The 20,679-nt window shown below is 45.3% G+C and overlaps 1 protein-coding gene across 9 annotated transcripts in view; it reads left to right on the forward strand.

Annotated features, from left to right (window-relative positions):
* The window catches only part of TCF7 (transcription factor 7), a 527,944-nt gene extending 508,336 nt beyond the window's left edge, over positions 1-19,608 (forward strand). For 4 of the 9 annotated variants that reach the window (XM_069652547.1, XM_069652548.1, XM_069652550.1 and 1 more), the window contains one exon: positions 17,363-17,528. In XM_069652547.1, the coding sequence (XP_069508648.1) occupies positions 17,363-17,366 (4 nt within the window). In that variant the 3' untranslated portion in view covers positions 17,367-17,528. Of the gene's footprint in view, positions 1-17,362 lie in introns of all 9 variants that reach the window. The other 5 variants (XM_069652543.1, XM_069652544.1, XM_069652545.1 and 2 more) reach the window with 2 other exon arrangements.
* The last annotated feature ends 1,071 nt before the right edge of the window (positions 19,609-20,679 follow it).

A 20,679-nucleotide genomic window follows, 5' to 3' on the forward strand; every position in this document is an offset into this window, starting at 1 on the left:
TCTTCTTACCCAAAATCCAGCCTGCAAGCAAGTCCAAGCCCATCACTGGTAAGCATCTTCATACCATTCAAACAGTCAGTAGTGGTCCAATCGGGGGAAACTACAGGTTTCACTCATGCCCCACAACCAGACTTTCTGGCACCACAGATGTGGAGTGGGATCACACAGACTCACCCACTTCATGGGCCACACACACAAGCAGCAATATCCTGCAAAAGCAGCAGCTTTCCCGGGCAAGTGTATGACCTTATATGGGATTTCCTGACATGGCAGGAAGAAGGCCAAACTATAATAAGGCCAAAGTAGATGCAAAGCGCTTGTGTCATGGCTATTTTAGGACACTAACCATGTTTGGTAGCCATACATGGTTAACGCAAATGTGCACACTAGAAATAACACACAAATTGTAAAAATAGAATTGCTCCCACCAGCTAGCCTTTAAGCACATATAAAGGTAACCCGAAAGGCTAGGGTGATGTAACAGTATCCCTATTTTACTTCATTTTAAGGGGCTGCATACAGTGTTAAAAAAGTACAAAAAGATATAAGGGAAATATAGGTTCCCAGTACTGATAGTCTGAAGGATTGATCAATTTACCCATAACAAATGAGCAAAACTCGGGGCAAGTGAAGCTGATGGCTTTACTTCCTCTCAAGGTCGGATCAAGTTAAAAAACAAAGAAAATAGATTGGGGGTCCATAGTGTGATGCTGGAAATGCATCGGAGGGACAGGGCCTCCGTATCCTTGTCCTTTACTGCTTTTTATCGTGTGTTCCACGCAAGAGTTCATGTGGGACTCCTGGCGGTGCAGCTCTCTTTTGGTTTGGTGTACAGACCCATGGGATACCCCTATGGCACCCATGGGTGAGGGTACAACCCTGTGCACCTAGTGTATGTTTTTGGGTACCTGTGTACACACAGCAGGGTATGGGCTGGTGGCAGCTCCATGCTGAATTTGACAGGTGCTCTGAGAATCGTCCATTTTGGGATACGCAGGCACTGCCATTGGAATCAGTTGATTCCTGATAGGAAACAAGACGGCCCCCGTGGCCTCTTGCTTTCTATTGCCGGTTACCTTGTTTTCCCAAAGTCCTGGGAAGCCCTGACTCCGTCGCTTCCCCACTGACCGGCTGTTAGGCGGAAGTTCCATATATGGTGGTGTTGTGAAGTCCAGTGACTGTATGTTGTGGGTATACCCTGTGGGTGGGACCTGGGTGAATGGGGTGTGCGGCGAATACGCAGTCTGTGTTGTGGGTGTCTAGTATCTGGTGGTTGACACAATGACTGAGACAGCCCTGCCCGAAACTGGTATGAATGCAGTGTGGAGTGTTGAATGGCTGGGTACTTGTCCCATTACACATAACTTGTTTTGAGTGTCTGGAGAGGAGTGAATGGCCTGAATGCACTGAGCACCTGATTGGATGCCTGCCTGCATGAATGCCCTTCCGACCGATTGGTTGTCTGAGTGTGACCCAGCAGAATGAATGGGAGATCAACTAGTATATCTGGGGGCCTCTCACTGCTAGAATTTGTGTTCAGAAGCTGAAGAGTAACTGGAGTGAAACTGAAGCTTAACCTTGAAGCCCTGCTGGAAGAGAAGAATTGCTGTTGCTCTCCTTCACAATCTGAAAGCTGCTGTGTCTCCAAGAACTGACCCAGAGAGGACCTGGTAATGAGCCCTCTTCCCAAGCTACGAGGGACCATCGTGCACCAGCTGATCTTTGCCAAAGCTCTCTGGTAGACAGACCTACGACACGCTGCCGACCGGAGACTGGTACTGCCGTGGAATCCCAAAGAGAAGCGCCCAGACTGTTGTCCGCCTCTGCCGACGACCGCCGTCGCTGACTGGAGCCGCCAGGCTCCCGTTTGTCTAAGAACTTAATTTGAGCCAAGGACGCTCTCGTCTGCATCGCCGCCCGCTTTATCCCGTTGGAGAAGGCCCGACCGTCGACGCACTGAGGAGCATCCGCCGGTGGGTTTCCCGCCACCAAAAGAACAGACGCCAACGACTCGACGCCCTTGGTAGCCACAGTTCTTCATCTCTTTGCGGTCCAGAACTATCGTCACTGAGGTGCCCCGCACGCCTCTTCCTTGCAGGATGCCAACGCTCCGTCGCCGAGCACCGATAGGAACGAAGCTGCCACTTCACCGCCGTAGTTCACCCTGTTCTCCGTCTGACGTTCGACGACCCGTGACTCCTGCCTTAAAGGGAGGGCACTCAAGAAGGGCCGTCAATTTCCCGTCGACGAACGCTACAATTCCAGCAACATTGGGGCTTTAGAACTATTGTAGAAGGACATAAGACTCATAGAACAATATATGGACTGGGCTTGTGCTATATCTTTATTTTACAGGTTGCCCAGGTGGGGGGGGGGGATCTCCACACAGAATTGTGCCTAGTTGTTAAAGGCCAGTATTCTGTCAATTGTTCCACCATCTTGCTTTCCTTCCCCTCGCTACTGCTGGTTTCCTCTTTATTGATCTGTGTGGCATTTTGACAGTATAGTTGATGCACTTTAATGAGATCTGATAATAATTGTGGTACCACTTTAGAACTGTATATATTTACCATTATTGATTTTCTGAGCACAAAGTGAGTTATTGTGATACTGTACATAACCTTGAATATTTATATAAAGACTGTTTTAACTAATAGTGTGTGGACATTCCTTTGTGGGGGCTTGGGGACTATACTGTACTTAAGAACCAGCCTGCATCACCTCCTGAGAAGCTAGGCCTTGATCGCTCGACCATAGCTACCGAATAGAGAATCTTGGCTGGGGTCCTCTGTGCCTCCCCTTTACCATATAGAGAGCAGAAGTACAGACACCCCCCCCCCCCTCCATTCTTTACACATAGAAACTATGGAGGGATCGTTGACGAGATCTTTCCTAACAGCCGTGACTTTCAGGTTCCTCCCACTTGCCTTGGGTTCTCTGTTTCAACAGAGGGTCAATCTAATCTTAAGCTTCACCCCTGGACCATGTTATCCTTGTACAGCTTTTTTTTTTTTTTTCTTTTAAACCCGTTCCGCTCTGCCCCCTTTTCCTTTGTGGGCATTCTTTTAGTCATCATGGTCTGGGTCAGTTGGCGTTTGCCGTGCATCTCGCCTTTTCTTCACCTTGGGAGGCTACACTTCATGCCATTAAGCAGAAAGTTGATGTGAACGGGACCTTCTTGGTCAAAATCTCTCCCCATCTGCTTGTTGTGCTTGTGCGTCGCTGTATTAGATTGTGGATATTGTGGTTCTTACAAGGGCAAAAAAGAATTGTAACCAGAAAAGTGGTTAGTAGGTATTGTGATTGACAGTGGCACCAACTGTACCAAACAAGGCACATTTAGGGGGTGTTGGACTGGGAATCCACAACTCCCTCAGCCCGTAGGCTCTGCTGTGGCATAAACCCTCGTAGACTGCCTACCCCAGGTCGGGAGAGATCCATGTCCCCCACCCACCTCTGTCTCTAATGCTAGTAAACTTGTGAGCCAATGTATATTCAAGACTACCCAGTCCCATTACAACTGCCAGAAAAGGGGCCAATGTACCCTTTTCCAATACAGTGTAGGAAAGTTGGCGGATTTACTCTTTTTGGATGGAAGGCTGCAACATCCAGAGTGTACAACATGTGTTCCAGATCCCTTCCCTAGAGTTACAAAGCACCCATCCCAGCCCCTCCTTTCCAAGCATCTCAAACAATCCACGTTACTTTGCTTCCAGAGTCATTCCGCTCACCAAATGACAACTGCTTCCAGCAGCTTCTCCAAGCTCACACACCAACAAATTGAGATTGGGGGGGGGGGGCATTTTTAGCTGCATGCTCCCTCTCTCTGGGCTGGGCTCTTTACCAGGGCCTGAACGTAGGAACCTTGGTTGCCATTTAAGGGGCCAGACCAGTGGGGTTGGGTGGACGAAGATACTGTGAAGGGTCAGAAATGTGAGGTGGACAACTTTTAGAAGATTTTTCAAAAAAGATGACATTTTATCAACTCAAAAGGTTGGATAAGCGCCTCACTATCCCTACCTTGACAAGGATTTCTCTGCCTAAAATAAACTAAAGGAAACACTCTAAGATGTCTGTCCCTCACATTTGTACATACAATGTCATAAGTATGGCAGTTTGAAAAGAAACAAATACAACAGTTAAGTTCAGATCATGATCACTGTCACGCCTTATAATCTGGGTTAATTCCCCTTCCCCAAATTTAAGCAAGATTCTGTTCCAACAGTTCCAAAAAGATAAGTAAATCCTGTCTTGTAACAAAGTTCCAATGCAGTTCTTTTGATTCCAACTCGACAACAACAGTTCTAATAGTTATAAATTGTTTAACAAGGTTATTCCTCTTTCCACTTCAAAGCAACTTCTCATCAACCAAGAATACTGCCTTATGCCACTAGGATCAACATAATGATCTTGGTCAGGATTATTATGCAACAGTTCACACTTGTTTTAGAAATATTTGAGACTCCTGCAGTAGTTCATGCAGACTTGATTCAGCAATGTTCATTTGTCAGGATGTTTCTTTGACAGTTTAAAAAGAAAACACTTTAGTGGTTCTTCAACACGATTTTTAACCAGACCACAGTACTTCAATGACTACCACCTGGTCCACTCACCTGCCAAGCCTACTACTACAGAGTCCTTTGCCCTGGTGTACTAGCCTGCCAGGATGGAATACAACGACTAACCATAAGTACTTCTGTGGTAAGGATTACCTTCCAGCAAGTCAGCAATGTTGTTTGCTTCACAACTTCAGTTTAGGTATTGTTTGTTACACTCTTGTGATTACCACATGCAATCCAGGTTATGCTCTACTTCTCCTGAATACCTCTTATCAGAAGAACATCCCTCCTGCCACTCTTGTTTCCCTACTTCAATATCTGCTGACAATGATTCTCTTTCTCTCTTCTTTGACTTTAGCAATGTGAGTTTGTCAGTTCCTCTTAATACCGTCTTTATATATGGACAATATATTTTACAAACATTTGATTTCTTTATTGCACTGTCATGACTTTGACAATGTTTTCTTATAATTTGCCTTATTCTCTTTTGGCTTTGGCAATGTTTGTAATGTTCTCTCAGGTAATTGCCTTTTCTTGTGGTTGGCCTTTATTTTGGCCCATACAATCACACCCACCCCATTTTGGTCTGTTGGTCAGGTTATTAGCCTGCCCCCGCCTCCCTTTTATATCCCCTTGGTTTTGCTTCCCATTAGTTTGGTATTCAAAATAAGGGTTAATTGTCCCTTTCACTTTCTTTATAATAGTTCTCTGCTTAGAACTCCCCGGCTTGGCCAGCGGGCGATTTACAGAGCACACTGGGGTCACAACTCAGCAGTGAACTCACCAGGTCTGGCTTGCGCATCCGCTTGCTCTGCTGCTACCAGTTCCCCCGCTTCTAAGCATGACCCGGTAACCTGCTTCCTTCGGTCCCCTGCGGCCCGCGACTTTCGGAAAAAAGAGCTTCTTTTGCTTCAGAGGCTCTCCGGTGCTCGCCTGCCACCGAGCCTGCCTCCCTTTGTGGAAAGCTTACAAGGTTTATGCTACCCGCCGCGCAACCTCTGCAACTCCAGATCTCCAGGGGGGAAAGCTTCCAATTGCCACACTTTCCGTTGCGCCACCTCTGCAATGAAGATTTAAGGCGAAAGAGACCCTCTCAGGACCGGCAACTGCTCGACGACAGTGCTCCTGGCATCTGTTTCCCTCCAGATGCTTCCTCTGCTTCTGCTGCAATGTGGAGATGCCACGACTACTCATTCTCCTGCTGCTACTCTTCTGTATGGCCTGCACCTGACTGGGCATTTTATGCCTCAATCTTCCTCAGGTGGGGTCATTATCCCTCATAGGCTGCAACTTGCAGTCTCGTGCCTCTGTAGCCCTCTTCTTCTTCCTGACAGTATTTTTGGAATTGTTGGACTTGAAGTCCACAATGCAAAAATCTGCTTTTCTAATGAAAGGATCAACACCGTGTTCATTTCTTTCCTTATTTATATTCCCCAGAGGAGTATTATAAGGATTTAATAAAAGTGCTTCATTGGATTGGGGAATTATGGTTTTCTGAGTTTTGGTAATTTTTTAAAGACTCATTTTTAATATTCTCCGGGATCATAGAAGCTTTCATCCTTAAAAATGTCAGTGATTTTACATGGTTTTTTCTTACTCTCACTACATACATGGTTAGCCTGAAATAGTTAGCTTGGGAAAATAGAAGCTTTCTCTGACAGCAAGCCATCACACATTCTTGTATCCCTAATACTAAAAACTGCGTCTCACCCGATGGAGGAGTCCTGTTTCCCTGGGGTCCTTCAGCTCCCAGGTGATCCTCCCGGCTAATACCACCAGCCTGGCCATCTCGGAGAAGACTTTAGGTAGGATCTTTGTGAGGACTCCGCAGGATTCATCACAGTACCCAGGGCCCCCTATTGGTACACAGTGACTTTCCCTTAAATGGCCAGTTTCCTGACTAAGGTTGGCCTTGTGACCGTCCCCTGCGAGCTGACAAACTAAGTGAAGGGAGGGTAACTAGGGAATCTTCTAGGTCAGTGTTCTCCAACGTGTAGCTCGGGAGCAACATCTTACTCGCGGCACTCTAAATTGTTGCTCGCCAGTTGCTCTGGGCCATGGTGACGAGTCCTAGAAGGTGGTGCTGAAGGGATGAGACCTCAGTAGCAGTACAGCCAGGACAGACTCATGGACTGAGCGAGAATGTTGGCCAGTGAGCCTGCTGTGGTCCCAGCTGGTTTATTTCTATCAATGCAAGATTTGTTGCCACCATGCAAATTATTTTTTGGTAAATGTCCTTATTTATTATAGCAGTGTCATTGTTAAAACCCTGTCATCTTCAGATACTTTGCTCAGCTGACAAATGTATTGATGAGCAAAGTGATTGAACCATGTTTGTGTTCTGGAGAAAATTGTCATATTCTGTTCATTTGTACAGCTAGTCGGAGCATAATGGACAAATAAGTGGCATTCATGCCCAACTTTCCTCTATTAAATAATTTGCATGCTTTTTGTACAAGAGGTTTGTGATTGATGCCACCATGCATTGTATTTATCGGAAATATAAAGTTTGTCACCTATATTTATTATTACATAGTGTTCTAGTGGAAAAATGGTAATCGATACTCCTCCCAACTAACACGTGGATTATGGGCAAATAAGGTAAATGCATGCCACATTTTGCATAATTAATTTGTCCTATATTAAAATACAATTAAGTTGCTGTTAAAAGCTTAAATGAACAGGCCAATTAATTAATCCAAATACTTTGTTAACACCACCACAATCCTCTATGAAGTGGTCATCAAATGCTCAAGGTTTTGACCAATATTTGCCACTAAGTGTTGTGCAAAATCCCTTTGGGCAGAGAAAAGAGGCTCTAAATCCTTCAGCAAAGTATTATATGTATTCCTTACCACTTTTTCACCAAATGTAACAGGTCTCAGGGGCTTTAAAATGCACTATTTACCATTACTTGCCAAAATAATTCTTAGGGGGTATCCTCCACATCACCATTGAAGTCATCTTTAAAACCTACCATGTAATGGCCAGCATTACTCAATCAATATTTATCTAATTGTATTTCTCCATTAAGTTAACAACATTTAAAATCATAGATCATATTTCATTAAATCCACATAGAACAAGCCCAAAGTAAAATAAACTGCTTTCACATATTCAAACAAGCTATCTATAAAACCCTGAACATTACAATTAATGATATAAAGCATAGCTCCAATGCATGTCCATGCTTATGCAAAACAGAGAAACAATGACCAATTAGCAGAAACTCAACCACATATTCATCGACTCCTATTTTACAGCCACACTTTGTGCTTTCTCCTGCACACCTTCTTAATTTATTGAGGGGTGGTTAAATGTAAACATACCAGTAGCATCAGCCTCCTTCATTCTTGGGATCTAATTTCACAGATTTCTCTTTGCCATCTCATATGTGCATGTACATCTGCATATGAAGCTAAAGGGGGCACCCTGTGTATATTTTGGAAATCCGCCTCTCTCCCCATCAGACCAGCTCTTGCTTTAAGAGCTATTTTGAGTTGACTTAGTGTGCCAAATTTAGTTACATCTCACCCCCTATCCAAATGGACAGTGCCTTACAACCCCCCCATATCATTACCAGGGGAGGCTGTAATCACACTTACACTGAAATTCACTTAATGATTAGCAGAAAATCCCAGATGTGCTTTTAAAAAATAACTTACAAATCTTAACTGGCACGACTCCTTCAAACTAAACACCCCCAATTCAGCTCATAAGGTGCTACCAAGTGTATGTGCAGGGAATCCTGCAATTTGGCACAGGAATTTATTGTGCAACCCCTCTAGGGCATGACAGTTTGAAACCAATGAATTTGCTGCCATAAAAAAATCATGGAAGGCACTTGTCCAATCAGAAAGCCCGAAACTTGAAATAAAAATGTTAAAAGCCCTTTAATCCTTAATGATGCCTTTTCAGCTGTCTTCTTAAAAGGATTGACCATAGCACCGCTCTTTGAGAAGTATAGGCTCAAATAAGAATTAGACTGCCCCCTCATCTCTACAATCATTTAAAACTTGGCTACAAGGTTTCACTCTTTTCCCGAACACCATTTTGTTCTTATCATATTTAATTTCAAACTATAGTTCCCAAAATAGTAATTTGTGATTACCTGGCCCTCTTGAAGACCTGCCGGGGTTAAGTCAAAAGTCAAAAATAGCTGCGTCTTTGGCATAAAAAAGCATGCTATACTATAAAATGTACCCTTCAGAGAGGGTGGATTATCTTTCCCAAAAGTACTACTAGAATCAATGTCTGAAATGAATCAATTGTGGCCAACCGACATTCCTCCTTTTCACCTTTATTGGTGGGGAAAACAATGTAGAATTCCCCCATTTTGTATATCGGACAGATGCTGAGATGTCTGCGTATCACAGTTGGATACGGTTTAATAAACCATTACGGACCCCAATAGAATGTAAATTATGCCACACAATGTTTCTATCAATGAAATGCGTTCTCCAAATCGGAAAAAAGCCAAAAATAATCTCCCTCCCTTAACCTTACCATATTTCTCCATGATGGTGCTCAGAGCGAAGCAGTGGTCCGCTGTACTAAGCCCTCCCCTGAAATCCCTTTGGGTGGGGGGGGGGGAGGTTTCAAGTTCCACTCCTCAAGTCTGAGCAACATTTGGAGAATATCTTCTTGCAGTGTCGAGTATGGAAATTGGTCTAGAACTATGGGGAGGCTGGTGGTCTAAGGACCTTTCGTCCAAGGAGATGGTATAATGCCTGCCTCAACAACTGCATTACACATAACACCATGGTGTGTCCTTCAAAAAAGCTACCATTGTTTCTCAAACTCTTTTTTTTATTTATTGTTTTTTTTTTGTTGTCTTTTGGCATTTTGTATATGCCATTTTAAAACTATAAATCTGACCAGCCATGTACACACCTCTCATTAAACCATGGTTCAATTTTCTTTTTGAGATTCTACATTCTGCATCAAAACATGCAGCATCCCTTTCTATAACCTGGACCTCCTGAACTTTGGGATGCTGTTTACCAATAGCTCTGTCCTGGATATTTTCAACCAAAGACTCAAAGTGGCACTTTCCTTTGTGGCCTCTGAACTGTTCAACAGTTTTAAGAGGATCTTAATTTCTTGTGAATTAGTCATTCTTTCCATTGCCTCCTTGTTGTGCTTAGGCACTGCCAACCAACCCCTTTGGCTGTCAGACATCTTCTTTGTGGTACCTACCGTGGACATTGGAAAATGAACTCAGTGTTCATTTCAGGATAGTGTTCACAATTTGTTCAATCAGAAATGTACATTTCATAACATTCCTGAAGGAAAAACAATCCACAATACGGATTTATCAATGAATGTGGAACACTATTTCTGATCCTAAAATCCCAGAAAATCCCTCTACAGAATCCCAGAGTACAACTGAAAATTGGTGTTCCATTTGTGACCAATTTTACTGTCTAAACATCTGCACTAAATTTCAGAAAAATATTTTGCTTGAGAACCTAAAACTCCTGGTAATGTTTATTTAGTCCTACTATATTTTAGAACATGACTGGTCCTATGCATTTAGAAATCTCCTCATGACCACTCGATGTCCTCAACATTTCATGTAAACTACTTAATGGCAAATGAAGTTGAAGGCCTTGCAAATTTCCTTTACTATAATTGAACATGGTCTAGATAACTTAAGTACAGAAAATTAAAAAGTTCTAAAAGCAGTTTTAGGTTTATTACATTTCTTATTTGTAATGCAACCATTTGTCCGCCAACTGAGCACTGATATGTTCCATCGAAAAATGGATGTTGCTCACCATTTCACTTGATATGCACATTTTGCTCATTGCACACAAAAGGTTGGGGACCTCTGTTCTAGGAGCACAATGCTTAGGATGTGATAAACAGCCTAAATAATATTCTAGATGCAATTAGCCAGCAGGTGATTGTCTGGGTTTCCTGCCCCAGGCTTGAGCTTGGGTGGCATGGTGGGCAGCAGGCTTAGTGGAGATGGACATGCAGTTGACTGTCTAAAAAATAACGACCTTCAGTAGATTTGCATATGCGGAGACTAACACTACCCTATTCCTTCATGCCTCTGAGGTTTCTTTAGGGCCTTTGGCCATGGCCACTGTACATGTTGCACCAATAGGTTTCATTTGAGGCCATTGGCCGTGGCCTTGGGCACAGAGATCCATTACCTCTGCTTAGGAGATGTGATCACGGCAGGTGTAAAATTACTTTATTTTCATCACTCTCTCCCCATTCCTGCAGGATTCCCCTGATAATGGCAACGAGCCACACATACAGTGTCATTGAACTAATTTTGCCTGTGGTATTCCCCCGATAATGCTCAAAAATCCCAAACTCTTCCCTGTCCTCCTAGGCACTGTAAGGGTGCAAAAGTACTGTGACACGAAAGGTGACATATTTGGTGCTAAAGACTTTTATTCAGTGATAAAGCAAGAGAAAACCTACCTTTCCCTATTCCTAAGAGGAGTTCCCTGCCTCAACTAAAGATCCAAGGTGACTGTCATGATGTCTGTTAAAGTAAGTCTCCACCTACCGGGCCTTGTTGCGCACTTGTTATATTTTTTTTTTTAGGCCCCCTCAGTCCGTGTGCAGGGTTGCCTTTTCCCCGACTCCCTCTTTCTGTGATTCCATTCCCTCCTCCCTCCTCCGCCTCCTGCCCTGATGGGCTTCTCTTTGTTTCTCCCAGGCTTAGTGGCCTGCACTGCCTGTGTGCGCCACTTTCACTCCGATGCCCCAGGTGAGTGTTTGTTGCCTGGACCCTCCTGGGCCTTGTTGCACACATGTCTTTTTGAGCCCCCCCCCCCCCAGGCCGCGTGCGTTTTGCCTTTTCCAGACTCTCTCCTTCCGTGATTCCATTCCCTCCTTCCTCCTCCCTTGCCCGCCCCCTACCCTGATAGGCCAGTGCACCACTCTTACCTGATCTTCACTGGGCAGCCCTCTGCCTGGCAGCCCCTGCGGCTAAGGGCCCCAAGGCAAAGGGCGGCTCTCACTAGTGTCTGCAGGTGTCAGCAAGGGAAGCCAGTGGCCAGCCGTCTTCCGGCAGCTACTGAGTAAGGTAGGAGTGTTGCCTTCACTCTACCCTTTAGCAGACTCTCAAACTTAGATGCGTTTTCCCCTGCTTTAAAATTGCATTGCGCTAGTAGTGCCGCTCTATGGCCTGCCGCCTAGCAAAGTACTCAGCTAGCGAACCTTTCTGCCACTCTCTAAGCGCCTACCATCTTGTCTATATTGTCAAATTGTCTCGTCTGCTTGCTCCCTGCCCTGTGTCCTTCACTTGTGTTCTCCCCTACCCCTTCCCACTACCTTCCTCTTCTCCCCTCTCCCTACCTACTCTATGGTGCTCTCTGTCTGTCCTATCTTTTCTAACTGCTTCTCTATCGACTATCCGTCTCTCTTCACTAAATCTGGTAGGAAGAAGTTTAAAAAGGACATCCTGATCTCCAACCCAGGCCTGCCCATCGCTGACACCTATACCAGTGCCTCCTCCAGGCAAACTTTCACTGACATCCTCTTTGTTGTTCCCTCGCCGGACCTATGGACTCTACATATGGTTTCTGTGCTCTCTCCCTTCTCCTCCTCTCCCATTAATAGTGGCACACGGTGGGAGGTCCTCTTGGCCTAACTCCACTCCTCTAAGGTCATCATTAATGTTTACTCGAATGGTACCATCTTGGACCAAGGCCCTCAAGCCAACCGTCTCCTCTTTGATAGACGCTTCCCGCGCCTCTTCAATTTCCTATCTTCTCCTGCTGTCCCTTCTCTCCCATCCACGGTTCCCATGCCTACCCCTGTGGTCTCCTCCCAGGCCTCCTTGCCCTCTCCTCCTTACTCTTCTGCCCACCCCCCTCGGGCTGCTTCTACACCTCCACAGGGCGTACCTCCCGATTTGTACCCCTCCCTGGAAGTCTTTCAAGGATGGCAACCTTCTCCATATTGCCACTCTCGCTCAGCTGTCAAACACTCTTCTGATATCTACCGCCTCCTGGAGGAACTTGACCTCAATATCCTCGGTCTCAATGAGACATGGTTCACGGCCAGCACCGTCACAAGCTTTGACACCCTCCTCCTTGATGGCTACAAGATCGTCTCCGCGCCTAGATCCAACCGTTCCAGAGGGGGTGTAGCCCTGATCTTCCCTGAGTGGATTCCTGCCTCTGTCATGCCCACGCAGGCCTACTCCTCTTTTGAATGCTTGGTCTGCAGTCTCTCTCTTTCTCCGGGCTATTCCCTTACTGTGGCTACCATCTATCAGCCTGCTGCTCATATCTCCTCCTTCCTCTGAGTGGGTGGCCTCTCCTCTTCCCTCCTTGTCTCAACCACTCAACTCCTCCTTCTTGGAGACTTCAACATCCACCTGGATGCTTCCTGTCCTTCCACTGGACTCTTTCATGACCTCCGCGACTCTCTCTCTCACTCTCTATTTTCCCCTCTTGCCCAACTCACTCTGCAGGGCACACTCTAGATGGTCTGATCTCTTCAGACCTTCCCCTTTCTATTCCCTCTCACCACTCCGATCTCCTGGAGTGATCACTTTCTCCTTTCCTCCCATCTTACTCTCTCTACCCCTCGGGCCAAGCCAACTTCAGCACTGCCACCTACCTTCTCGGTTATCTGACCCATGAAGCGTTTATCTGTTGAGACGTTCGCCGCTGCATTCCCACACCCCCTACCCCCCGATCCCCGACACCCTGGCTGACTCACACCCTGACACAGCTCTCTCCATGCTACACTCTGCTATATTTGATACCCTTGATGTTCTTGGCCCGGTCATGAGGATCCGCTTGAAGCCCAAAGCCAAGTACAACTCTTGGTACGACTCAGACCTCGTCACCCTTAAACGCAAGTGCAGGGTGACTGAGAGAAAATTGCGTGCTTCCTGCACATCCTCTGACAAACTGGCTTTCCGCCTACTCTAAAGGCAATATCAGCTCTGTCCGCACCAAGAAGAGAGACCACATCCAAGCCCATGTCTCTGCGGCATGTAACAACTCGGCCGAACTCTGGCTCCTATCCTGTCATCTTCTATCTACTGGTTCACTCTTATATATATATTTCAATGGCTAGACGGGCATTGCACTGGCTCCCAGTTGAGTTAAGGATCCTTTTTCGACTACTGGACATTACTCATAGATGCAGACAGGGCAAAATGCCTCTCTACCTTCAAGATCTTCTGGTTGAAAAAACTTACAGGAGAACTCTTAGATCTAGTGGCCAGGAGCAGTTGATGCTTCCTAGATGCAGAACCGTGAGGGCTGAAAAGGGGGCTGGAATGACCTGCCCTTGGAACTCAGATGTCAGAAGTCCATTGATCTCCAAGAAGAAACTTAAAAACGCTCTTGTTTGTTCGATTCCCTAATATTAGTCTTGCTCTGAATAGCTTTGTGGTTTTTGTTAAGTTTCCTGGGTTGTTGCGCCGTGATGCCCATGGGTCCAAGGTTTACGCATTATAAATATTTAAATTAAAAGTGTATATCTGGTATAATGTAAAAGGATTACTCACTGGTATTGGGGTTGTCATTCAAACTGGATGACATCTGTCTGAACTGGCATGCAGTGTTTGTATGTGTATTTGGCCTAGCTCCTGGCCTCTATGGTTAAGTCCCTGAACATTCCAACGCAGGATTTTTACTGTTGCCTTTTTGTTACCTAGCGTAGCGCTGTGGTACACAACTCTGGCCTGCAGACATATATGGGTTTCAGGATACCCACGGAATGTATAAAAGATACATTTGGATCCATTGGATGCAAAGTATTTATGGAAATCCTGAAACTATGACTTGGTAATACCAGGGTTGTGCACCCACAGAGTCGATGGAGCACTAGTTGTCCACTGTAAGTTGCAGGAGTAAGCTTTTGTCTGGTGTGCCATAATTGCCAGTGTATATTGACTAGTATGCTTGCATGCAAACGCCAATGCTTTGTATCCCCATCAAACTGAACCACCCATCCTCGCACTGTAGAATGCCATTCACGCAGTGTTGGGGTTCTTGTCAACAATCACTTTGTGTAGTGTAGGGTACGTTCTAGTGGCTCTTAATTTTAATACTCAAAGCCCTTTCTTGACTGCACTAAAGGAGCATCTGGCATTCTGCACAACAGATGTGAAGTCTGGGTCAATCAAAAATTGAGCTCCCATGTGTTCAAGGCAGTCAAATTCCCTAGCTGTGCAAGGAACCAAATTGCAATCTAGAATTCAACAGTCTGCTGATGGCTGGTTTGAGGGTGGCCAGGAGTGGGCGAAGAATCAAGCTACCGCCTTGACTCCGTATTGAAAGGATTAATGGAGAGTTTTCCGAGATGTCCGTGCATAGCTCCACTACTCTTTCCATATTTGTGTTTTGGCGATGGAGACCTAAAAAGCACACCTTGTTTCCTACAAGCGCTGTCTCTTATGGTTTTCGTTTTTGGCTTGTACACTGTCCACAACTCAAACCAATTGCCAATTATTGGATAGGAGGTTGAATCCAGGTCCTCCAGGGTGAAGATTCTCGACTCCAGTTTTTTTTTTCTTCTGTCCAGTAACATTGTCCTGTGTGACGAAGCCTGAGTGCCACCTCCCCTTCCAGTAGAAAATGTCTGTCTGTGAAGGCAGAGCTCTATGGGAAGTGCAACTTGGTCATTGCAATGAGAGTCGGGAACCTCCAAAGCCTGGTGAAATCCCAAGAGAACCACGTTACTACAACTCCATTTCATCACAGTACATGCAAAGAGGCTTTTCCCTCATAATTGACACCTAACTTGAGCACCAAACCCTACCTCACTCAGCAGTACGACTTGGGAACAAAACCACTTCTAACCTCCAATTCGATTGGGAATCGCAAAACTAAAATCAAAGGAAGAATAGCAGACTCGGCAGAACGACCCAGGAGAAGGAAAAACGAACGGCCAGCTAAACAAATACTTGTTGCACAGAGTGAAAATACAAAATGGGGGAAGAAGTCTTTAATATGACTGCTGCCCATTCAGGACCCTACAGTGCTTTTCTACCAACAATGATACAGTAAAGAAATACCTGACCACCCCAGAGGCGGCATTTGGGCCAGGCCCTGTGAAAGGGACACTTTCCGTAGGAAAAATGAGAAGAGAAGCAAGATTGAAGGTGATTGTTATAGGAGCTGAAGGAGAGGTAAGGTGACTTGCGGAAGGATTGGTCAGGTCCCTCAAATGAGCTTGGTGGGGCTAAGAAGCCAAAAGAAGCTGATACGTATCCCATGGGCCAAGAAAAGCGGTAGAGGAACAAGAGATCTTAGACTCCGAAAAGAGCACTGATCAGAGGAATCTGGCCGTGGAAGGCAAAACAGACAGAACGTTCTAATCAAAACTGTGAAAGCACGCTGGATATCATGGACCAAAGATTTGCCCTGTATGCCTGGGACTCGACAAAATGGGATCCATTCACCATAGGGTGGTGAACGGCAGCTGTGTTGTAGCCATCGGTCTTCTAGATCTTTTTGACAATGTCGCCCATCCACCGTCCTGTGGGGGCAGGGGGAGGGTCTTCATCACCGTAGTATAAGAGACCTTGTGTTGGCAAGGGTGAAACCCTTCTTGTGGGGGTGGAGGGGTGAGGGGGGTGCCCAGCCCAGCCCACGTGTAGTGTTGCACAGAGGTTAGCCCTTTCTTATTCAGTACTTTTTCCTCTAAAATGACAAAGCCCCATTTTGAATGTTGTTGAAGTGTGCACCAATTGAGGCCAAGATCCTTGTGCATGGGAAAACTAAAGTGGACCATTTTGAGAAATCTGTCTTTGAATGGTTTGGTGTCAGACCCTACAAAAATATAATTTCTAAGCAACCCAGTCAAATGTTAATGAAATATCATGTGTCTAAGTGCAGCCAACCAGTTGCCATGCAATATTTAGTTAACTTTGAAAGTTTGTAAGCCAATGTCGGTTTTTCAATTTACTGTGGAAAATGCGAATGCAAGGTAATCTTAACCACAGCGGCGACACTACAAAAATTATTTGGGTGGTTTTTGTGTTTCTTGTTGCTGCTTGAATGTTTTGAGCATGTCTTTCATATTAACTTGTACATTAGCTGTTGTTGGGACTGTACAACACACTACACTGCTCAGATCTCACGTTGGTTGCACGTGTGTCCATTCACCCCAGAAATAAATAGGATTGCAATTGCTATAAGTACAGTCGCACCCCAAGTACAGCCAAACGCGTATGCTGTAAAAAAAATAACCCATTGGGTGTTCAAGTTAACATAAGCGTTTGATAACCGGAGATCCCTGATCCAGGGCCTTGCTATACCTGTAAAGACGCCAGTGTTTTCACGGACTGTCTCGCTGCGCAGGTTCATGGCCGTGCTGGGCATTGTCGAGTTTATATGCAATTGTAGCATATTTTAGATTACCTGTCGACCAGAACTTTGCTTTAATCAAATATTTTTAATACTATCACTTTTTTAAAACTCAAAAGTGGTTGTATGTGAATGAGAATTCATGTGACGTCAACTTCTACTGTTGACCTCAAAACTGGGGTTCTATACTTTGACAAAAAAAAGTAGTTGTTTGCTTAAGGATCTAGAAAATTCCAAACACATCCTGACTAGATGCGCTGGAAGAGATCCACATGTTATCCTGAGTGTCCACCCACGATTAGTCGGAGCATGAAACTGTTTATTGGTCCACCTGGTACATTTCCAATGTTACTGATGCGCTGGTGCCTCGCGAGGACTTGCCTCTTTGTGGTGCATGCCTTGGGGACGAGTGTATGTTTGGCTTGCTTACATGTTGCAGTTAGTGATGGTGCAGTGTCCTGCTTTCAGGTGTGAAATGATGACTCCACCCTTTATTCACAGATAACTCTCTTCACTGTTCTTAGGCGGAAGAAGAAGTGCGTTCGGTACTTACAAGGAGAAGGACGATGTGGCAGCCCTCTCTCTTCCGACGGAAGTGCTATAGACTCCCCTCCCTCGCCAGTGGACGCACGCCACTGCGTAGGACCCTCCTCTTTGACTTCCGACCAGCACGCTAGCCTTGATGCTTTTGAGCCTAAAGAATGCATCCACCCTGTGCCTGCGTCCAATCACGTCAAAAACGCCACAGACGCCAGGGGACACAATGATCGCTGTGCGTCTGCTTCTCCGGCGGTGGTGTCATCGAGTCAGTCCGCCTCCTCCTACAGTGCCACATCCAGGGGCACGTAGTGCCCAGGAGGTGCATCCGTTGGCCGCACCTACAAAAAATGCATTTGGCACTTTGTTTCCACCAGTGGTTGAACTGCCTGTACAAAGCGTTCCATGAACTTATGTTGCCTGTTGTTCACCAGTGTGGGGGGGGGGAACTCTCCTCAACATCATTGAGGAAAAACGGAATCCAGTTTGGTACAGAAAACTTCAAGCAATCAAGGTAGTTTCTCTTCATGTGCTGGTGTTAGAGGATGAAAATGTGCACTATTTTACCTTCAGGGGGAGTGGGGTCCAAATATATAGACATGCATTTATATACGCATTTAAATTGCCACCTGCTAATTGTTTTCTTTTACTTCGCGTTTTTTTTTTACTATTTTTTTTTTCTCACATCCGCTCTTTCCACATGCTCAAACGGCAAAGGTTTGGACTCTGCAATAGACTTGTTTTTTCTTCCAGCCTGTGCAACTGTTTTAGATCCACGTGCTGCACGTATTCCGTTTTGTAAGTGGGCTTCTTAACCTTTCATCCAAAACTGGAAAGGCCGAGGACCAGGCTTTGTGCCCTGGGATGTGGAATGGAAATAAGGATTGGGAAAGTTTGGTGGCTCTTTTAATTCAACAAACGTCGAGAGGAAATGAGAGATGGTGAAGCTGGGCCTTACCTGCTACAAGACAAACTCCTGTGACCTTCACCTACACACATTTTACCGTGGTCCGAATTGTCCGCGCTCCTCACCGTGGACGCATGTCACGACAGACTCCTGTATCCACCTAAAAGAACCAATTCAATTGTCAGACTTTTTCTCTCGGAGATTGTTTTTATAATTTCTTTATTATATTGTTATATTTTATTTGTGAATTGTTATGCTTTCGAAAGTTTTTAAGGTTTGGCCGCACTGGAAACTGGAAATGCATTGTGGGCCACAGAGAAATGCAACAGCAACAGGAAGAGGATTGCCATTTGTTTCTACTGAAGTACCACAACACTGTGCTGGGGGGTGGGGGGGGTTGGTCCTTGGAGTCGGGGAGGATATTTTATTCCAAGGTTATGGACTAATACTCCTAAAACAGGGTTCTCCTAGCCTGTGTGGTCAGGTCAGGGTATTGACAGGTTATTTTTTTTGCAAAGAACCAGCACTTTTCATCTATACTTAAAATTCATTTAATAGGACAGTTACCAGCACTTAGAGACTGCAAGCTCTCATGCTTCCTCTGTACACCACCCAATTCCCAGCACTGGTGATGGGGCAGCAGTGATATCTGTGTTCACATACTACAAAGATGGGGTGATGAGTGGATCAATGGGCATTCTGAGCACCTGGTGTTTCAATACATTTTTCAGAAGATTTTCCTGCACACCTAACTTTTATATTTTTAGGCGACTGGAATAGCACTGGGTTTGCATAAACTCATATTAATTTTAAAGGAAACACAATCACAGGAAAGTGAGACGTGGGGCTTTTGGTGAGGATTGGGGTGGGGAGGGGAATGAGACAGACATTATTTCAGATTCGGTTAGTTAGAAATCCGGGCAATATTCATTCACTGTTAACATTCTTATTGCAGCCATTCAAATACACAGGAAGAGGTGACCAGGGGCAGGACTGGATGTGTTTCACCCCAGAACTTCAATTTTGGAACAAATGGTTTATTGATATTTTCTTGAACCTGCAAAACGTTGTCTCTGGGCTCAACTTGTGAACTCGAGGAAAAGGAAAATGGGTGTGCCGTACCTCCAATGTATGTCACTAAGTGCATTTTAACAAAGTTGCGTAAAGTATTCTTCCTCTGAAGCATCCAAACGGGATCGGTGTGAGCCACTCTGCTGCAACTTTCTCCTGCCTCAACATGTTTTTATATCATTTTTATTTTACATCACAGATAAACATAAAGTCCAATAAATTTAAAAATAAAGGCATCGTCGTTTTTTCCAGGTCACTTGTTAAATGTGAAACGCCACAATAGTGATACACTTTCGGAGTTCGACATTTCTAGACACCCACACGGATTTTACTGCCGCACTGGGGTCCTGTTTGAGAGTGTAGCGTAAATAGTGTGTGTGAAATGCATGCCTAAAACATTTCTGCTTTCTTTTTACGACCCATTTCTATTCATTTGTATGGTGGCACGAACGGAATGCCATTCTGTCATACAGATGGGCAAGCACCTAGGCCAACGCATGATATTTTCATGCTGATTCAAACGTTTTGGATTCCAGTGATATATTTGTAACGTGCTTAATACCCAGAGATTTCTAAGCGCAGGCCGGGGATCGAACCCGTGTTGCTCCATGTCCTCTTGCTTCCAAGGCGAGACCTTTTCCCGGAGTTATCCTCCCCAGACAGTGGACTCCAATTCCTTGAACAGCTGCTAAAAGCAGGTGAGTTCCATGAGAATTCATTGCAAGCTCTACCTGCCATGCCGAGATGGCCAGCAGCATTTGCTCAGCTTGCCCTGCCCAGTACAAATACGAAGCCTGCATTGAGACCTTTTTGTTTGTCACTTCGTAGTGCAAATGACTACAATTACAGAGGTGTGGGGGGATTGGTTTGCCCGTAAGTGCAAGGTAAGGCTGTAGGTTTCTTAGAAATAAACTCTGAAGGAGGAGCAAAGGCGGGGATTATGCAGGAGATAATCTTTAATTCTCCCCCCCCCCCCCCCGGTTTCAGTTCCATGTCGCAGTCCGAAGCCTAATTGTAGCATCCAACTGCCTCCTCAACCCCGCACAAAGGAGTTAAGCTGGGAGTATGCAGTGCAGGCAATGAGTTTCGTGAGAAATCTGGTGTTGGAGATTGGTCTGTAACTCTTGAGGTCAAGCGGGTCAATGGATGCCTTTTTTAGAAGTGGCTTGACATGCGCTATTTTGAAGGCATCAAGGAAGATCCCACAGATGAGGGATTCATTTAGAATGGATCTTGCATGGTCTCCTGCACAGGTAAACGAGAATATTTCTTTCAGGACAGAGGCAGGGCAGGAGTTGAGGGG

The sequence above is a fragment of the Ambystoma mexicanum genome, chromosome 3p (genome assembly GCF_040938575.1).
Source record: "Ambystoma mexicanum isolate Mex_15411 chromosome 3p, UKY_AmexF1_1, whole genome shotgun sequence".
NCBI classification, from domain to species: domain Eukaryota; kingdom Metazoa; phylum Chordata; class Amphibia; order Caudata; family Ambystomatidae; genus Ambystoma; species Ambystoma mexicanum.